Raw genomic sequence first — 21,450 nt, forward strand, 5'->3', positions numbered from 1 at the left:
AGTACGAGGGGGCATGACTTAAGGATTGAAGGGCGCCCATTCAGAACAGAGATGCAAAGAATTTTTTTCAGCCAGAGGGTGGTACTTCATTTGCCACTTCTCTGCCCATTCTCCCAATCTGTGAAATTTGTTGCCACAGGTGGCTGTGGAGGCTAAGTCAATGGGTGTAAGGCAGAGATTGATAGGTATATGAGTAGCCAGGGCATCAAAGGTTATGGTGAGAAGGCAGGGGAGTGGGACTAAATGGGAGAATGGATCACATCATGATAAAATGGTGAAGCAGACTTGATGGGCCGAATAGCCGACTTCTGCTCCTTTGTCTTATGGTCTTATGGTCTTATGGACTTCCTCCTTTTCTGCACCCATGACACAATGTCTGATCAACAGCGTCACACCCCCAGCTCTTTTGCCTCCCTCCCTGTCGTTTCTGAAACATCTAAAGCCTGGCACTTGAAGTAACCATTCCTGCCCCTGAGCCATCTAAGTCTCTGTAATGGCCACAACATCAAAGCTCCAAGTACTGATCTACGCTCTAAGCTCATCTGCTTTGTTCATAATACTCCTTGCATTAAAATAGACACATCTCAAACCCTTCTCCATCACCTGCCTATTTTCCCTCTCGCACTGTCTCCAAGCCTTCTCTATTTGTGAGCCAACCACCTCTTTCTCCGTCTCTTTAGTTCAGTTCCCACTCCCCTGGAATTCTAGTTTAAACTCTGCCCAAAAGCCTTAGCAAACCTTCCTGCTAGGATATTGGTCCCCCAGGATTCAAGTGCAACCCATCCTTTTTGTACAGGTCACACCTGCTCCAAAAGAGGTCCCAATGATCCAGAAATCTGAATCTTTGCCCCCTGCTCCAAACCCTCAGCCACGCATTTATCCTCCACCTCATTGTATTCTGATACTCACTGCCACGTGGCACAGGCACTATTCCCGAGATTACTACCTTTATGGTCCTGCTTCTCAACTTCCTTCCTAACTCCCTGTAGTCTGTTTTCAGGACCTCCTCCCTTTTCCTACCTATGTCATTGGTACCAATATGTACAGTACCATGACCTCTGGCTGTCCTCTTTCCCACTTCAGGATATCTTGGACGTGAATATAGAATCCGGCACGTAGACTCCCAAGTCCCTCTAGACTTCTGATTTTTGAATTTTCTCCCCATTTACAAAATAGTCCACGCCTTTATTTCTTCTGGCAAAGTGTATGACCATGCACTTCATTACATGATATTCCATCTGCACAAGAAAATCTACAGATGCAAGAATTGCAAAGCAAGATGCACAAAATGCTGGAGGAGCTCAGCAGGCCAGGCAGCATCTATGGAAAGGAGGAAACGGTCAACATTTCGGGTTGAGACTCTTCATCAAGTCTGGCACTTCAATATTACATCTGTCATTCTTTGCCCATTCCCCCAATCTGTTTACATCCTCCTTCAGACAACTGCTTCCTCAACACTACCTGCTTTACTACCTACTGTGTCTTCATATTTTCAGAAACTTGGCCACAAAGCCATCAATTCCTTCATCAAACTCATTGACATACAATGTGAAAAGAAGTGGTCCCAACACTGGCCCCTACAGCACACCACTTGTCACTGGCTAGCAAACCAGAAAAGGCTCCCTTTATTCCCACTCTTTGCCTCCTGCTAGTAAGACAGAATACATTATAGTATCTTTCCTGTAATATCAAGGGCTCTTATTTTCTTAAGCAGCCTTGTGTGTGCACCTTGTCAAAGGCCTTCTGAAAATCCAAGTAAATAATATCCACAGATTCTCCTTTGTATATCCTGCCAGTTATTTTCTCAAAGAATTCCAAAAGATTTTTCAAGCAAGATTTCACCTGAAGGAAACCATGTTGACTTCGACCTATTTTATCAAGTACCTCCATGTGCCCTATAACCTTATACTTAATAATGAACTCTTAAATCTTGCCTACCACTGAAGTCAGGCTAACTGGCCTATAATTTCCTCTCTTTTGCCTCCCTCCTTTCTTCAAGAGTGGAGAGACAGTAGAATACCCTCCTGAACTATTGCAGAATCTAGTGATTCTTGAAAGATCACAACTCATGCCTCCACAAAATCTTCTGCTACTTCTTTCAGAAAAGAACCCTGGGGTCTATCTAGTCCAGGTGACTTATCTATCTTCAGATTTTATAACTTCTCAAGCACCTTCTCTTCAGTAATAGTGACTATACTCACTTCTGCTCCCTGATACTTTCAATTTCTGGTATACAGTACTGTGGTATCTTCTGTAGTGAAAATTTATTCAATGAAAATATTTTCTCACTTTATCCGCGATTTATTTGTTTCGCATTACTACCTCTCCAATATGATCGTCCAGCAGTTCAATGTCCATTGTTAGCTCTCTTATACTCTTTATATTTCTGAAAATACTCTTTATTTTCAGAGCTGCCTCTATTTCCTGAGGAGACTAAGGTCCTTTAACATCTGCCAGACGATGCTGAGGATGTTCTACGAGTCTGTGGTGGCCAGTGCGATCATGTTTGCTGTTGTGTGCTGGGGCAGCAGGCTGAGGGTAGCAGACACCAACAGAATCAACAAACTCATTCGTAAGGCCAGTGATATTGTGGGGATGGAACTGGACTCTCTGACGGTGGTGTCTGAAAAGAGGATGCTGTCCAAGTTGCATGCCATCTTGGACAATGTCTCCCATCCACTACATAATGGTCTGGGTGGGCACAGGAGTACATTCAGCCAGAGACTCATTCCACCGAGATGCAACACAGAGCGTCATAGGAAGTCATTCCTGCCTGTGGCCATCAAACTTTACAACTCCTCCCTTGGAGGGTCAGACACCCTGAGCCAATAGGCTGGTCCTGGACTTATTTCCTGGCATAATTTACATTTAATATTTAATTATTTATGGTTTTATTACTATTTAATCACTTATGGTGCAACTGTAACGAAAACCAATTTCCCCAGAGATCAATAAAGTATGACTATGACTATTTATTATTTTAGCTGATTAGCTTACCTTCATATTTATCTTTTCTCTTCTTATTGCTTTTTCAGTTGTTTGGCTTGCTTTTTAAAAGCTTCCCAATCCTCTAACTTCCACTAATTGTTGCTATACTCCATGCCCTCTCTTTTGCTTTGATGCTCTCTTTGACTTCCCTTGTCAACCACAGCTGCCTCATCTTTCCTTTAGAATGCTTCTTCATTTTTAGGGTGAACTGATCCTGCATCTTCTGAATTGCTCCCAGAAACTCCACCCAATGCGCTCGATGGTCGTCCTTGCTAGTGTCCCCTTCCAATCATTATTCCCTTCATAATGATAATCTTATTACCACCAGCTTCTCTGCCTCACATTTAGCTCAAAGTTGGGAGTAACTTTATTATCAAAGTACAAATGTGTCACCATATGTAACTCTGAGATTCGTTTTCTGCTGGCCTTGCTCAGTAAATCCAAGAAACATACTAGAATCAATGAAAAAGCACACCCAACAGGACAGACAAACAACCAAAATGCAAAAGACAACAAACTGTGCAAATACAAAATAATTAATAATGATAAATAAATAAGCTATAAGTAATAAGAGCATGGGATGAAGAGTTCTTGAAGGTGAATGCGTTGGTTGTGGGAACAATACAATGGTGGGGGCAAGTCAAGTTATCCGGATTGGTTCAAGAACCTGGTGGTTGAGGGGTAATATCTGTTCATGAACCAGGTGGTGTAGGTCCTGAGGTTCCTGTACCTTCTTTAAAAAAGTAAGGCACAAAGGGACTTGGTAGTCCTTGTGCAGGATCCCCTAAAAGTTAACTTGTAAGTTGAGGCTGTGGTGAGAAAGGCAAATACAATGTTAGCATTCATTTCAAGAGGACTGAAATATAAATATCAAGATGTAATGTTGAGACTTCATAAAGCACTGGTGAGGTCTCACTTGGAGTACTGTGAGCAGTTTTGACCTATTATCTTAGAAAGGATGTGCTAAAACTGGAGAGGGTTCAAAGGAAGTTCATGAAAATGATTCCAGGATTGATTGGCTCTGGGTCTGTATTCAACAGAATTCAAAAGAATGAGAGGTGACCTCATTGAAACCTATTGAATGCTGAATGGTCTTCATAGAGTTGATGTGGAGAAGATGTTTCCTATGTTGGGAGCGTATAAGACCAGAGGACACAGCCTCAGAATAGACGAGTGTCCTTTTAGAAAGGAGATGAGGAGAAATTTCTTTAGCCAGAGAGTGGCAAATCTGTGGAATTCTTTGCCACAGGCATCTGTGGAGGCCAAGTCTTTGTGTATATTTAAGGCAGAGGTTGATAGATTTTTGACTGGTCAGGGAATGAAGGGGTATGGGGAGCACGCAGGAGATTAGGGCAGAGAGAAAAATTGGACCAGTTTTTGATTAGTAATGGTGTCATTCTGCTCCTATGTCATAAAGTCTTACGGTTTTATATTCTACCATAATGTCTAACTTCATATCTTGGCATAGCCCTACATTTTAACATTCAAAAATGTAGACAAACATGTTAGAGACAACATGTACCTAAAATTAATGCACTAACCTGGGGAAGTGACGACAAAGAACCACGTACATGATAAACCATGGAAGTTATTGGTAAGACGAAGTGAGCTCAGTCACTGCTACAGTATCAATGGTTCACATCAAAACTTTGCAGTCACGCAACAGCAAGTCGAAAAGATCAGTGACAATTAAAGAAGTCATCTGAGAACATAACTCTATAAAAATTTCCCAGCTGCAGAAGCTTTTTTTTAATTGTATTTAGAGAAACAGCGTGGAACAGGACTTTGTGGTCCAGTGAGTCACTCTGCTCAGCAACCTGCCTATTTAAACAGCAGCCTGGTTACAGGGCAATGGCCAATTAACCGACTGGTATGTCTTCAAACCGTGGGAGGAAACCGGGGTAACAGGAGGAAACTGATGAGATCACAGGGAAGATCTCCGAATTCTGTACAGAGGTATTCGGAATTGAATTCCGAACTCCAACGTTCCAAGCTGTATTAGCATCGCACAGAGCACTACGTTACCGTGATGGAGAAAGAATCAAGAAAGTTGTCTCCAGCAGTAACAAAGTAGTCTGCTTTATCAGAACTTCTGTCCACCACTCTATACATTTAATCACTCTATCAAAAGCACTTCAGGGCTGCAGTTTGTACCATCTGTACAATGCACTGTGGCAACTTGCCCAAGTTTCATCAAATTACAACCTTAAACACAGCTGACTAAAGGCTACAAGCACTTACAGTCCTTGTAAGAATCCCCTCCAAGTCACACACCACTTTTGTTATACTTATAACGTAGGCGGTGAAGGACAGAATACAAATACCGAGTCATAAATTACTGAGAAAACTTTATTAAGGTAAACAACCCATATTTTGCACCTCCCACATGTTTATGCTCTTCTACCAGAGTCTCCTCTCTTTGGAATGAAAACACCCCAAGTGAATGTAATTAACACTTATTAATATACTGTAAATCACATACATATGGTAAACATTCTGGATGGAAACACAAAATATCACAGCTTTTTAGTGCAGGGTCAAGATCTTAAATTCCCTATGTAACCTTACTAATAAAATATTTCACATTATCCACTCAACAGTTCAAGTAAGTGGGTCACCACCATGATCTCAATGGGATTTTTAGAGATAAGACAACATATGTTGGTGTTACCAAATAACATCCACAATTTCATAAATTAATTAAATATTCTACACTTAAAATCATTATGGCCTGAAGTTTCTCATCTGGTCCATTGAATACTGCTAGTTCTCAGAGCACTTCTAGTAGTCATCGACCCCAGCACACACATCTGTAATCCTTTCTCTGTAACAAACCATTAACTCCACCCTGATTCTCTTAACCCACTTACAGTAGGGACAATTTACAGAAGCCAGTTATCAAATTCCACCATGAACAAAACTAAATCGAGCTGCAAAAGGAGGTTTGGGCATGGGGTTGTTAAGGCATATTCTGGAGTTCGGGTATACAGCAAATAGTAATTTCAACAGCAACTAGTCTTCAGATTTGAATGTGGATTGCTGATTGAATTTAATCTTGGTCTTTAACAATGGTCTTCCTGGAGACGCAGACTTCGGTTGATTGTAAGCCAAGTAACAGCCATTCACCTGAGATGCCTGCATTTGCCTGATGCAGCTGAAGATACAGGTGATTATTGGTCTGAAGATCTAGATGTTTGAAATTATGCGCAGCTCAAAGGAAGCAATATGAATGCACTGTAACTATAGAAATTGTCCTGTTGTTACCCTGGTTCTTTAACATATAAAATGTGATGGAATAATGTGTCAGGAGGCCTCTCCTTCCAAGAGTGTCTCGAGTATGATACCTGCTTGTTTGCCGAATAAAGATTTCTATATCACCAGCTGCAGTGCTTCCCGGTGATTTCATTCACAGTCACAACAGGACTAGCAATCCTACTCCATAAAAACCCAGTGCTACAAATACTCCAATAGAAGATTCAAAGACCTTATCCCTGGGAGAGGAAGGATCGTTGCCTTGAAGACGTTATGAAATTGTGTAGTGAAAGTGGAAGCCATGGGACCAATCAACCTTTGGCCCAAGAGTGAGGACTCTGGTGATCTGCTGTCAGTGACCTATGTCTCACTGAGGTGATGGGCTTAAAAAAAAAAGCTCGGATATCAGCACACCTTTGGAGCTACAGTAGGAGGAAAGAAGAGTACCTGAAGGAATTTCAACACAGTCACAGGGGGAATGTGAAAATCCCATACTGAAAGAACCAGCAGTTCAAATCAAACCTTGATCACTGGAGGTGTGAAATATGATCACGATCTGTTGCTCCAGTATGTCATTCCTATTTCTGCACAGAATTGCCAGCAATAACATTTATAACCATGACAAAGTTCAGGAGCTGATCGCCACTGTCATTCTGATTGTGCTTTGACTCCCAATGGAATCCAGCAGGAGAGTATTAATGGCTTGCAGTTTCCCAGCAGGAGAGTATTAATATCTTGCAATTTCCCAGCTGGAGAGTAGTAAGGGTATGCATTTTCCCAGCAGGAAGGATTTAACAGCCTGCAGTTTCCCAACAGGAGGATAGTAACTGCCTGCAGTTTCCCAGCAGGAGGGTATTAACTGCCTGCAGTTTCCCAACAGGAGGATATTAACTGCCTGCAGTTTCCCAGCAGGAGAGTATTAACTGCCTGCAGCTTCCCAGCAGGAGAGTATTAACTGCCTGCAGCTTCCCAGCAGTTATGCAGGAAAATATACCTGCTTAAGCTCTACCAAGTTCACCAACTCTATGAATTTCAATGCACTCAAATAGCTGTGAGGGAAAGAAATTTTCAGATAATTCACAACTTTTTGAATTAATTGAGATAATTTCAATGCAATTATTTCAGTGTTTCTATTGTTCTAAGAAAACTAATTTGACATTTATCATTTAAAATAATTAAAATATTAAATACTATATTAAATTTTAAATAGTTTTTAATTCTTATGTATATCAGGAGTGTTCAGAAACATTGAAACAGCTTGACAGTTTTGAAGGCAGGAGCAGCAGTAATTCTTTAGTGGACTTGCGATTAGATTGAAACTAAATGATGCCACAGGAAGATCTGCTCAAGGTAAGAGCAAGTGTAGTAAGTAGATAAATGGCAAGTGCAGGTGGCTTGCTTTTGCAATAAAATTCTGCAGCATAATGAGTTTTTTTCATATTCTGAATATTGTTTACAACAGATTTCTTACATTAGAATAAAAGAATTAGAAGCAGGTTTAGGCCATATGACTCCCACAGCAAATCTGTTACTCAGTTGGATCATATCTGACCCTTCCTATATTAACCCACATTTTTTCATAATTAAAAGTGAATTGATTTTAACTAATTTTGTGAGTTTAACTAAGTTGTAGCACTTAATTTAGAATCATAGAATCATACAACACAGAATGACTTGCGGAGGGCTATTGGATGCACAGCAACTCTGGTACGGTCTGCAAGACATTACTTCCTACAAAGCCAAACACAATAGCGTGAATGGCAACAATGCTTCACTACCAGTTGAACTCAACACCTTCTATGCCTGCTTTGAAAGGGAGAACACAACTACAGCTGTGAAGATCTCTGCTACACCTGATGACCCTGTAATCTGCATCTCAGAGGCCGATGTTAGGCTGCCTTTAAGGAGAGTGAATCCTCGCAAGGTGGAAGGTTCCGATGGAGTACCTGGTAAGGCTCTGAAAACCTGTGCCAACCAACTAGCGGGAGTATTCAAGGACATTTTCAACCTCTCACTAGTACGGGTGGAGGTTCCCACTTGCTTCAAAAAGGCAACAATTATACCAGTGTCTAAGAAGAATAATGTGGGCTGCCTTAATGACTATTGCCCGGAAGCACTCACATCGACGGTGATGAAATGCTTTGAGAGGTTGGTCATGACTAGACTGAACTCCTGCCTCAGCAAGGACCTGGACCCTTTGCAATTTGCCTATCGCCACAATAGGTCAATGGCAGATGCAATCTCAATGGCTTTCCACACGGCTTTAGACCACCTACAATACAAACACCTATGTCAGGATGCTGTTCATTGACTATAGCTCAGCATTTAATCCATCATTCCCAAAATCCTGATTGAGAAGTTGCCTCTGTACTTCCCTCTGCAACTGGATCCTCAGCTTCCTAACTGGAAGACCACAATCTGTGCGGATTGGTGATAACATATCCTACTCGCTGACGATCGACACTGGCGCACTTCAGGGGTGTGTGCTTAGCCCACTGCTCTACTCTCTGTATACACATGACTATGTGGCTAGGCATAGCTCAAATACCATCTATAAATTTGCTGATGATACAACCATTGTTGGTAGAATCTCAGGTGGTGACGAGAGGGCATACAGGAGTGAGATATGCCAACTAGTGGAGTGGTGCCGCAGCAACAACCTGGCACTCAACATCAGTAAGATGAAAGAGCTGATTGTGGACTTCAGGAAGGGTAAGATGAAGGAACACATACCAATCCTCATAGGGGGATCAGAAGTGGAGAGGGTGAGCAGTTTCAAGTTCCAGGATATCAAGATCTCTGAGGACCTAACCTGGTCCCAACATATTGACGTAGTTATAAAGAAGGCAAGACAGCGACTATACTTCATTAGGAGTTTGAAGTGATTTGGTATGCCAACAAATACACTCAAAAACTTCTATAGATGTACCATGGAGAGCATTCTGACAGGCTGCATCGCTCTCTGGTATTAGGGGGGGCTACAGCACAGGACCAAAAGAAGCTGCAGAGGGTTCAATCCATCTGAGATATTTACCATAAGTGCTGCATACGCAGAGCCCTTAGTATTGTCAAGATCCCTCCCATCCGTCCCACAGTCTTTCTGACCCCCGACCATTGGGTCAAGGACTGTTAGGTTAGGACACAGCTTCTTCCTGCAGGTTGTGAGACTATTGAACTCCCTGATTCACCCAGGTCTCATCGCATATGAAGTAGTATTAGTGCTATACTGTTTATGTTTTAACTTGTCTTACTTGTGTTGTCAATGCACGTTATGGTCATTGTCAATCTTCTGAATCTGTATTATTATTTGTTAGTTTATTTGATGTAATATTTATGAGTTATGTGTGAGTTCTATATATTGTATTGAACACTTTGGTGGAGGAACCTTGTTTCACTTGGCAGTATACATGTATATGGTTGAATGACAATAAATGAGCTTAAACTTGAATCTAGTGTCAGGGTGATTCACATGGACTGACCACTGGGGCTGACTGGATGCAGTTAGGGATGTTCACCTGAGAGAGAAGGCCTTCCAGATTCAGATTCATTTATTTATCACATGGTACATCAAAATAAACAGTAAAATGTGCAGTTTGAATTAAATACCAACACTCCCAAGGGTGTGCAGGGAGAATCCCACAAATGTCACCACACATTTCAGCACAACCCACCCTTTGGCCAACTGAGTAAAAAGACATTTGAACATCCAGAAGCTAAGATATGGCAAAATAATAATCAAAATAACACTAAATAGTTGCCAGGGAGCAATGATCTCTGCCCTCTTAGATGCTTTTAAGATTTGGCCTATCGACAACGGGTAACTCAGGCACTGGAAAGAAACCACCAATGGTGCCTTTGCAAAATCCTTCATGTACACTGGAAGAAGAAGCCAACCAAGGTCATGTATGAATAGAATCCCATTATATAAAGGGATGCAAAAATAATACAGGGGATAGCTAGAAAGACATGTACATACTGTAGATATGATCCTGGGTGAATTATGTTAAACATAAACACAAGGAAGTCTAGAAATCCAAAGCAACACACACACAAAATGCTGGAGAAATTCAGCAGGCCAGGCAGCATCTATTGAAAAGAGTGAACAGTCGATGTTTTGGGCTGAAACCCTTTTTCAGGACTGAGAAGGAAGGGAGATGTCAGAATAAAACGGTGGGAGAGGAAACAAGCTATCTGGCAGGTGATGGGTGGGAAAGGTCATGGGATGAGTGTACTGAGCATTTAATCCTATTGTATTTAAAAAGTGATGGGCAGATAATATTAAGAAGTGATTACAATGAATCACAGCATGTCCAACAGTGGATCTTGTCACTTACAGTAGTGGGATGGACGATAATTCTCCTTACATGTAACAGAGGCACTGATAGTGTATTTCATCTTACATTATTGAGGGGCTTGTGATGAAACCAGTTATGTATAGCAAAGGGATATACAATAAAACAATAGGTAGTCAATTGTGTTAAATATAATTGAGAAACAGATATTTTATCTTTATATGCAGTAGACGAATGAATGGTAAATCCCACTGTAAGAAAATGACAGATGGCAAATCACTTTTCATACAATAGATGGATTAATGTGCATGGATGACTTTGACTATATACAACAGAGAGAAAGAAAGCGAATTTTGCTTCACATGATACAGAGATGAAAAGTCAGACTAGTTATATGAATACAGGCACAGATGTTAAATGAAGTAGAAAGAAAGAGTCATCATCTTTCCCTTTACGATACTGACATTTTATTCAATAAGCAGCTGAATGCTGAATCCTGTTACCTCAAGTAGAGAGAAAGATGGTGAAGCCAATTCTAAACAAGGAGCGGTTTGGTAGCAAACCTCACTTGTCCAAGAATGCGAATGGTTGATGAGTCTTGCTAAATACATTACAGGATGGGAATAAAATCCATTTTATGTCTATAGATGGAATGACATTGAGACCAGTTGTAAGCAACAGAGGTATGGATAGTAAATAATTTAAATCAGGTCAGAGAAATGGGCATTTAATGTTGCCTTATTAAATAAACACATTAGGTGCAAATTCCCACTGTAAATTCTATTGGGAAAGATGTTCAATTTTATTGAATAGAAAGAAAGAGAATATATATATGTGTAATGACAAAAAAAAAGTGAACCATGTCAAGGACATTTTTAACCTCTCACTGCTACGGCAGAAGTTCCCACTTGCTTCAAAAAGGCAACAATTTTACCAGTGTCAAAGAAGAATAATGTGAGCTGCCTTAATGACTGTCGCCCGGTACCACTCACATCAAAAGTGATGAAATTCTTTGAGAGATTGACCATAACTAGACTGAACTCCTGCCTCAGCAAGGACCTGGACCCATTGCAATTTGCCTATCGTCACAATAGGTCAATGGCAGACGCAATCTCCATGGCTCTTCACACAGCTTTAGACCACCTAGACAACACAACCATCTATGTCAGGATGCTGTTTATCGACTATAGCTCAGCATTTAATGCCATCATTCCCACAATCCTGATTGAGAAGTTGCAGAACCTGGGCCTCTGTACCTCCCTCTGTAATTGGATCCTCTACTTCCTAACCCGAAAACCACAATCTGTGCTGATTGGTGATAACGTATCCTCTTCACTGACAATCAACACTGGCAAACCTCAGGGTTGTGTGCTTAGCCCACTGCTCTACTCTCGATATACACATGACTGTGTGGCTAGGCATAGCCCAAATACCATCTACAAGTTTGCTGATGATACAACCATTGTTGGTAGAATCTCAGCTGGTGACGAGAGGGCATACAGGAGTGAAATACGCCAACTAGTGGAATGGTGCCGCAGCAACAACCTGGCACTTAACGTCAGTAAGACGAAAGAGCTGATTGTGGACTTCAGGAAGGGTAAGATGAAGGAACACAAACCAATCCTCGTAGAGGGATCAGAAGTGGAGACAGTGAGCTGCTTCAAGTTGCTCAGTGTCAAGATCTCTGAGGATCTAACCTAGCCCCAACATATTGATGTGGTCATAAAGAAGGCAAGACAGCGGCTATACTTTATTAGGAGTTTGAAGCAATTTGGCATGTTAACAAATACACTCAAAAACTTCTACAGTTGTACCGTGGAGAGCATTCTGACAGGCTGCATCACTGTCTGGTATGGAGGGGCTACTGCACAGGACCAAAAGAAGCTGCAGAAGGTTGTAAATCTAGTCAGCTCCATCTTGGGCACTAGCCTACAAAGTACCCAGGACATCTTTAGGAAGTGGAGTCTCAGAAAGGCAGCGTCCATTATTAAGGACCTCCAGCACCCAGGGCATGCCCTTTTCTCACTGTTACCATCAATTAGGAGATACAGAAGCCTGAAGGCATACACTCAGCAATTCAGGAACAGCTTCTTCCCCTCTGCCATCCGATTCCTGAATGGACATTGAAGCTTTGGACATGACATCACTTTTTAATATAGAGTATCTCTGTTTTTGCATAATTTTAAATAATCTATTCAATATACATACTTGATTTACTTGTTTATTTATTATTGTGTTTTATTTTATTTTTTTTCTATCTCTGCTAGACTACATATTGCATTGAAGTGCTGCTGCTAAGTTAGCAAGTTTCACATCATATGCCGGTGATAATAAAGCTGATTCTGATTCCGAATGTGATATACATAGAGTGATACAACGTGATTTGCTTTGTACAGCGTAGAATGTGATATACAGTAGAGTGATACAACGTGAATTTGCTTTGTATAGAGTAGAATGTGATATACAGTAGAGTGATACAACATGAATTTGCTTTGTACAGAGTAGAATGTGATATACAGTAGAGTGATACAACATGAATTTGCTTTGTACAGAGTAGAATGTGATGTGCAGTAGAGTGATACAACGTGAATTTGCTTTGTACAGAGTAGAATGTGATGTGCAGTAGAGTGATACAACGTGAATTTGCTTTGTACAGAGTAGAATGTGATATACAGTAGTGATACAATGTGAATTTGCTTTGTAGAGAGTAGAATGTGATATACAGTAGAGTGATACAATGTGATTTGCTTTGTACAGTGTAGAATGTGATATACAGTAGAGTGATACAATGTGAATTTGCTTTGTAGAGAGTAGAATGTGATATACAGTAGAGTGATACAACGTGAATTTGCTTTGTAGAGAGTAGAATGTGATATACAGTAGAGTGATACAACTTGAATTTGCTTTATACAGAGTAGAATGTGATATACAGTAGAGTGATACAACGTGAATTTGCTTTGTACAGAGTAGAATGTGATATACAGTAGTGATACAACATGAATTTGCTTTGTACAGAGTAGAATGTGATATACAGTAGAGTGATACAACATGAATTTGCGTTGTACAGCGTAGAATCTGATATACAGTAGTGATACAACGTGAATTTGCTTTGTAGAGAGTAGAATGTGATATACAGTAGTGATACAATGTGAATTTGCTTTGTACAGAGTAGAATGTGATATACAGTAGAGTGATATGATGTGAATTTGCTTTGTAGAGAGTAGAATGTGATATACAGTAGAGTGATACAATGTGATTTGCTTTGTACAGCGTAGAATGTGATATACAGTAGAGTGATACAATGTGAATTTGCTTTGTAGAGAGTAGAATGTGATATACAGTAGAGTGATACAACGTGAATTTGCTTTGTAGAGAGTAGAATGTGATATACAGTAGAGTGATACAACGTGAATTTGCTTTGTAGAGAGTAGAATGTGATATACAGTAAAGTGATACAACGTGAATTTGCTTTGTAGAGAGTAGAATGTGATATACAGTAGTGATACAATGTGAATTTGCTTTGTACAGAGTAGAATGTGATATACAGTAGAGTGATACGATGTGAATTTGCTTTGTAGAGAGTAGAATGTGATATACAGTAGAGTGATACAACGTGATTTGCTTTGTACAGCGTAGAATGTGATATACAGTAGTGATACAATGTGAATTTGCTTTGTAGAGAGTAGAATGTGATATACAGTAGAGTGATACAACGTGAATTTGCTTTGTAGAGAGTAGAATGTGATATACAGTAGAGTGATACAACGTGAATTTGCTTTGTAGAGAGTAGAATGTGATATACAGTAGAGTGATACAACGTGAATTTGCTTTGTAGAGAGTAGAATGTGATGTGCAGTAGAGTGATACAACGTGAATTTGCTTTGTACAGAGTAGAATGTGGTACAGAGTGATACAACGTGAATTTGCTTTATACAGAGCAGAATGTGATATAGAGTGATACAACGTGAATTTGCTTTGTATGGAGTAGAAGGAAAGAAGCAGCTTGCTGGATGCATAGACAACCAGACAATGACTTCTGTTACAGACAATGGAGGGATGAGTTATGGTTTTGTTAACAGAGACAGAGACAGACGACATGTTCATATATGTATTAAGGAACAGAATGGGCTTCTCATTAAATACAATGGACAAGATGAATTCACTGTTATCAATTGGGATGGGCAGTGAATTTTAATGAGAAGCGGACACTCAGTCTCAAGCATCCAGAGAGATTGAGAACAAACTCCATTATATACAATAAAGGATTACATGGTCACCCATCGTTAACGATGATCAGTGGATTCTGTTATTTATATTACTGGGAAGGCTTGTGAGAAATTCTTTTTTACACAATATACAGATGATGAATTACATTGTATACAATAGATCAAATATGATGAATGAATAATACGCATTGTTTATGATTTAATAATGGACAGTAACTCCCATTAGGGTTACGGACAGGTAACTTATTATACACAAAAGAAGGACAGTTTCTGAATTCCATTGTAAAGAAGGTGATGAGTGTAACCTGTGCTCTATGCAACAGAAAAATACAAACGAAGGGTAATAACTCCCATTAATGAGAACAAATGACACTTAATCTTGATGCATACAACTGAGGAACGGAAAATGTGTCCCTTTATACAGTATAATATGGAAGGAAAATTGTAAATGAAGCACAAGTTTCAATATGTCCAATATAAAGAAGAGACAATGAATCCCCCAATGCCCATAAGGATTAAAATGATGTATAATAGATTCCTATGTGAACAGTAGAGGGGCAGACTAACTCCATAACATACACGAGAGTAACAACAGTATATTCAACAATAGGCAGGAATAATTGTATTAGGAAGAAAAGAGAATTCCATTTACAAATAATAAAGCAACAGAGAGTGAATCACATTGGAGTTAAGGACAATGAATACAGTTACACACATTTCTGCATGGACAGTTAAACTTGTTATATTCAATATAGGAATGGACAATGAAATACAGGAAATGAATTTGGTTGCATGCAATATGATGATGGACAGAAATACCGCAATTTAGAAGGGATCTATAGTACTTTGGATAGTAGTGTATATATTGTGATGGAAAGATAGCGTTTTCTGCATTTTCAGTGGAACACGTTGTACTAATACACAAACACCTACTTATACAGATGTGTGCAAAAACATTAAAACGTACAAACACACATTCATACTTACAAACATACCGATTTGGACCTTCTGAAGCATGCAAACACACATGCACACAAAGACGTACACACACACACACCAACCAACAAACACAACAGACACACCGGCAGTCTTAACCACAGATGCACACACTTGCATGCACATACACTCTCTCTCTTCCCCTTTCTGTCTCTCTCTCTCTGTCTCACACACACACATGCTCCCAAAGTGAAGTGGTGATGGCTGCCATGATTACATTCTGAATAAATTTTCTAGGCATGTTATAATTCCAATCTATGGGAGAAACTGTACAGAGAAGAGAGGCTCTGCTATGCCTCAGGCTTGAAGCTGCTTAAACAGAGATCAACATTCTTTCAAATAAATCTTTCTTTTTCAGTTTATGCTTTACATTGAAATATTTTTAACAGACAGAAAAGTGGCAAACATATTTTACTCAACAGACTAGCTTACCAAATATTTAACACTGATCATTCAAACAGACAGTTGTCCGTATCTAGCTGCAGTCCTGCAGTAATAAGGACTGTGATGAATACAACACTGTCTGTGGTAAAATATGCACTTACGCTGCCCATCTCTCTAACATACAGCTATAACAATGGTTCCTGCTCATGTTGCAAGAATGACAAAGCTTTAAGATGCAGAGAATGAAACCAACAACATTGATACAGGCTGTTCGGCAAGGGGTTACAGAAGCTCGGTGGAAAATAATCTAAGGACAAAAATACAAATTCCCAATCAGGGAGGTATTCATTAAGATTTCAGCTCAGTATGAGTCTGGATGCTTCACAAAGGCAACAAAAAGCAATCAGGAATGCAGCAAATCCCACCTTTAGCTCCTCGGAGGACAAAGCCATATCCCTCGTTCTCCTTTTTCTGAAGCAGTGCTGTCTTCTCCTCGATGACATAATCACTGTGAGAGAAAGACAAGAGGGGCGCTGGGTTACTTTTCACAACCATCTTCAAAAGGTGATCACCAGCAGTCAGCAGCAGCAAAGTCTTGATTGTGTGTGTGTGTGTGTAAGTGTATGTGATTTTTTTTCTCCAGCTGTGTGTGTGTGTGTGTGTGTGTGTGTGTGTGTGTGTGTGTGTGTGTCTGTGTGTGTGTGTGTGTGTGTGTGTGTGTGTGTGTGTGTGTGTGTATGTGCGCGCACTCTTTTTCTGTGCTGCCCAGACTCAAGATGATTTTAAAAAATTGGTTGCTTGCTGCAGAAATAACTAACAAACAACCCCTCTCTCTCTCACACACACACACAGACACACACACACACACACACACACACACACATACACACACACACACACAACCACATGCAGCCCTCAGTCCCTCAAGCAGCATGCATTTTTATTCCCCCTCCTTCACACAAACCCCACCCCTAGTCTCCTCTTTCTTCCCCCTTCTAAATGGGCTTTTGCATTAAACATCGGAGGGAGGGAGGTCTTTGTGGGGTGTGAGGGAGGGGGTTAGTTGTTGGGAAGAAATCAAGCTCGTGCTGAACTAACATTCCAATTGACATTTCTAACATAAACCAGCAGCTGGATGTTCATTCTATGAAGTAAAGGAACGTCCTATGGGATGAGGGAGATGTACCGTTAGAAGGGAAAAAATAATAATTGGTTCTTGTCTAATGCAAGTACTAGTGTCCATGTGAACAACTGCAAGTCAGCAGCAGAAATCAGGATAGATTTTGCAAGCCCAATCTAACAAGCCAACCTTAAGATTTGCTTCACAGTGAATTGCATATTAATATAGGTGTATAGGTGAGGAACAGCAGGGCTCACACAGCTAACGGTATGAGCTAATGGTTTAAAAAGTTTGTGTGTTTGTCGAGGTAAGTGGGTGAGTAGACTTATTTTTCCTGTTTCATTCCTGTGGAATTAGATAGCATGCCTGCAGGTTTAGTGCTTTGTTCAGGGTGTCAGATGTGGGAATCCTGGGAGACCTCCAGCCTCCCTGATGGCCACATCTGCTCCAGGTGCACCGAGATGCAGCTCCTCAGAGACCGTGTTAGGGATCTGGAGCTGCAGCTTGATGACCTACTGCTTATTAGGGAAAGTGAAGAGGTGATAGATAGGAGCTACAGGGGGGTAGTCATCTCTAGGCTACAAGGGTCAGAAAACTGGGTCACTGTCAAGAGAGGGAATGGAAATGCCCGGATAGTGGAGAGAACACCTGTGGCTGTCCCCCTCAGCAACAAATATCTTGTTCTGGATGCTGTTGAGGGGGATGACCTGACAGGGTATGTCCATAGTGACTGGGTCTCTGGCACTGAGCCTGGTGTTGTTGTGCAGGAGAGAAGGAGGGAGAAGAGGAATGCGGTAGCCATAGGGGATTCCATAGCCAGGGGAACAGACAGGAGATTCTGTGAGCCTGACAGAGATACCCGCATGGTGTTTTGCCTCCCAGGTGCCAGGGTATGGGATGTCTCGGATCGGGTCCAGTTGCAGTGCAATCAAAGCAAAAAGTACAAATCCTGGACTTAAGGTGTTATTCTTAAATGCACGCAGCATAAGGAATGAGGTGGATGATCTTGTCGTACAGCTACAGATTGGTAGGTATGATATTGTGGCCATCACTGAGACATGGCTAAAGGATGCATGTCTCTGGGAGCTGAACATCCAAGGATACACGGTGTATCGGAAGGATAGGCAGGTAGGCAGAGGGGGAGGTGTGGCTTTATTGGTAAGAAATGATATTAAATCATTAGAAAGAGGTGACAGGATCGGAAGGTGCAGAATCTTTATGGGTTGAGCTAAGAAATGGCAGGGGCAAAAGGACCCTGATGGCAGTTATATACAGGCCTCCAAACAGCTGCAGTGATGTGGACTACAAATTACAACAGGAAATAGAACAGGCTTGTCAGAAGGGCAGTGTTATGATAATTGTGGGGGATTTTAACATGGGAGTGCATTGGGAAAATCAGGTCGGCACTGGATCTCAAGAGAGAGAATTTGTAGAATGTCTACGAGATGGCTTTTTAGAACAGCTTGTTGTTGAGCCCACTAGGGGATTGGCTGTACTGGATTGGGCATTGTGTAACGAACCAGTGGTGATTAGAGAGATTGAGGTGAAGGAACCCTTAGGAGACAGTGATCATAACATGATTGAGTTCACTATGAAATTTGAGAAAGAGAAGCCGAAATCCGATGTGTCGGTATTTCAGTGGAGTAAAGGAAATTACAGTGGCATGAGAGAGGAACTGGCCAGAGTTGACTGGAAAGGGACACTAGCAGGAAGGACGGCAGAGCAGCAGTGGCTGGAGTTTATGCGAGAACTGAGGAAGGTGCAAGATAGATATATTCCAAAAAAGAGGAAATTTTCGAATGGAAAAAAGACGCAACCGTGGCTGACAAGAGAAGTCAAAGCCAAATTTAAAGCTAAGGAGAGGATACACAAGGAAGCAAAAATTAGTGGGAAGACAGAGGATTGGGAAGATTTTAAAAGCTTACAAAAAGGAAACTAAGAAGGTCATTAAGAGGGAAAAGATGAACTATAAAAGGAAGCTAGCAAATAATATCAGAGGATACTAAAAGCTTTTTCAAGTGTATAAAGAATAAAAGACAGGTGAGAGTAGATTTAGGACCAATAGAAAATGATGCTGGAGAACTTGTAATGGGAGATATGGCAGAGGAACTGAATGAGTATTTTGCATCAGTCTTCACTGAGGAAGACATCAGCAGTATACCGGACACTCAAGGGTGGCAGGGAAGAGAAGTGTGTGCAGTCAAAATTATGACAGAGAAAGTACTCAGGAAGCTGAATAGTCTAAGGGTAGATAAATCTCCTGGACCAGGTGGAATGCACCCGCATGTTCTGAAGGAAGTAGCTGTGGAGATTGCGGAGGCATTAGCAATGATCTTCCAAAAGTCAATGGATTCTGGCATAGTTCCGGAGGACTGGAAGATTGCAAATGTCACTCCGCTATTTAAGAAGGGGGCAAGGAAGGAAAAAGGAAATTATAGACCTGTTAGCTTGACATCAGTGGTTGGGAATTTGTTTGGAGTTGATTGTCAAGGATAAGGTTTCGGAGTACCTGGAGGCATATGACAAGATAGGCAGAACTCAGTATAGTTTCCTTAAAGAAAAATCCTGCCTGGCAAACCTATTGCAATTTTTTGCGGAAATTACAAGTAGGCTAGACAAGGGAGATGCAGTGGATGTTGTGTATTTGAATTTTAAGAAGGCCTTTAACAAGGTGCCACACATGAGGCTGCTAAACAAGATAAGAGCCCATGGAATTACGGGAAAGTTACATACGTGGTTAGAGTATTGTTTGATTGGCAGGAAACAGAGAGTGGGAATAAAGGGATCCTATTCTGGTTGGCTGCCGGTTACCAGTGGTGTTCCACAGGGGTCCGTGTTGGGGCCGCTTCTTTTTACGTTGTACATCAATGATTTGGATTATGGAATAGATGGCTTTGTGGCTAAGTTTGCTGATGATACAAAGATAGGTGGAGGGGCTGGTAGTGCTGAGGAAACAGAGAGTCTGCAGAGAGACTTGGATAGATTGGAAGAATGGGCAAAGAAGTGGCAAATGAAATACAATGTTGGAAAGTGTATGGTTATGCACTTTGGTAGAAGAAATAAATGGGCAGACATTTAAGTGGGGAGAGAATTCAAAGTTCTCAGATGCAATGTGACTTGGGAGTCCTCGTGCAGGATACCCTTAAGGTTAACCTCCAGGTTGAGTCAGTGGGGAGGAAGGTGAATGCAATGTTGGCATTCATTTCTAGAGGAATAGAGTATAGGAGCAGGGATGTGACATTGAGGCTCTATAGGGTGCTGGTGAGACCTCACTTGGAGTACTGTGGGTAGTTTTGGGCTCCTTACTTAAGAAAGGATGTGCTGATGTTGGAGAGTGTTCAGAGAAGATTCACTAGAATGATTCTGGAAATGAGAGGGTTAACATATCAGGAACATTTGACCGCTCTTGGATTGTACTTCTTGGAGTTTTGAAGAATGAGGGAGGACCTCATAGAAACATTTCGAATGTTGAAAGGCATGGACAGAGTGGATGTGGCAAAGTTGTTTCCCATGGTGGGGGAATCTAGTACGAAAGGGCATGACTTAAGGATTGAAGGGCGCCCATTCAGAACAGAGATGCGAAGAAATATTTTTAGGCAGAGGGTGGTGAATCTGTGGAATTTGTTGCCACGGGCAGCAATGGAGGCCAAGTCATTGGGTGTATTTAAGGCAGAGATTGATAGGTATCTGTGTAGCCAGGGCATCAAAGGTTATGGTGAGAAGGCAGGAGAGTGGGACTAAATGGGAGAATGGATCAGCTGATGATAAAATGGCGAAGCAGAGTCGATGGGCCAAATGGCCGACTTCTGCTCCTTTGTCTTATGGTCTTATGGTATAAGATGATGAGAGGCATTGATTGTGTGGATAGTCAGGAGCTTTTTCCCAGGGCTGAAATGGCTAACATGAGAGGGCACAGTTTTAAGGTGCTTGGAAGTAGTTACAGAGGAGATGTCAGGGGGAGGTTTTTTACGTAGAGAGTGGTGAGTACGTGGAATGGGCTGCCGGCGACGGTGGTGGAGGCGGATACGATAGGGTCTTTTAAGAGACTCCTGGGTAGGTACATGGAGCTTAGAAAAATGGAAGGCTATGGGCAACCCTAGGTAATTTCTAAAGTAAGTACATGTTCGGCATAGCATTGTGGGCCGAGAGGCCCGTATTGTGCTGTTTTCTACGTTTCTATTTATTGGTTCAG

General features: G+C 41.2%; 1 protein-coding gene across 15 annotated transcripts in view; it reads right to left on the bottom strand.

Annotated features, from left to right (window-relative positions):
* Positions 1–21,450, bottom strand: part of shank3a (SH3 and multiple ankyrin repeat domains 3a) — a 1,072,328-nt gene that overhangs the window by 202,543 nt on the left and 848,335 nt on the right. For all 15 annotated transcript variants that reach the window (XM_072241114.1, XM_072241121.1, XM_072241124.1 and 12 more), the window contains one exon: positions 16,564–16,646. In XM_072241114.1, the coding sequence (XP_072097215.1) occupies positions 16,564–16,646 (83 nt within the window). The remainder of the gene's footprint in view (positions 1–16,563; positions 16,647–21,450) is intronic.

Source organism: Mobula birostris, chromosome 23 (assembly GCF_030028105.1).
Source record: "Mobula birostris isolate sMobBir1 chromosome 23, sMobBir1.hap1, whole genome shotgun sequence".
Classification (NCBI taxonomy): Eukaryota; Metazoa; Chordata; class Chondrichthyes; order Myliobatiformes; family Myliobatidae; genus Mobula; species Mobula birostris.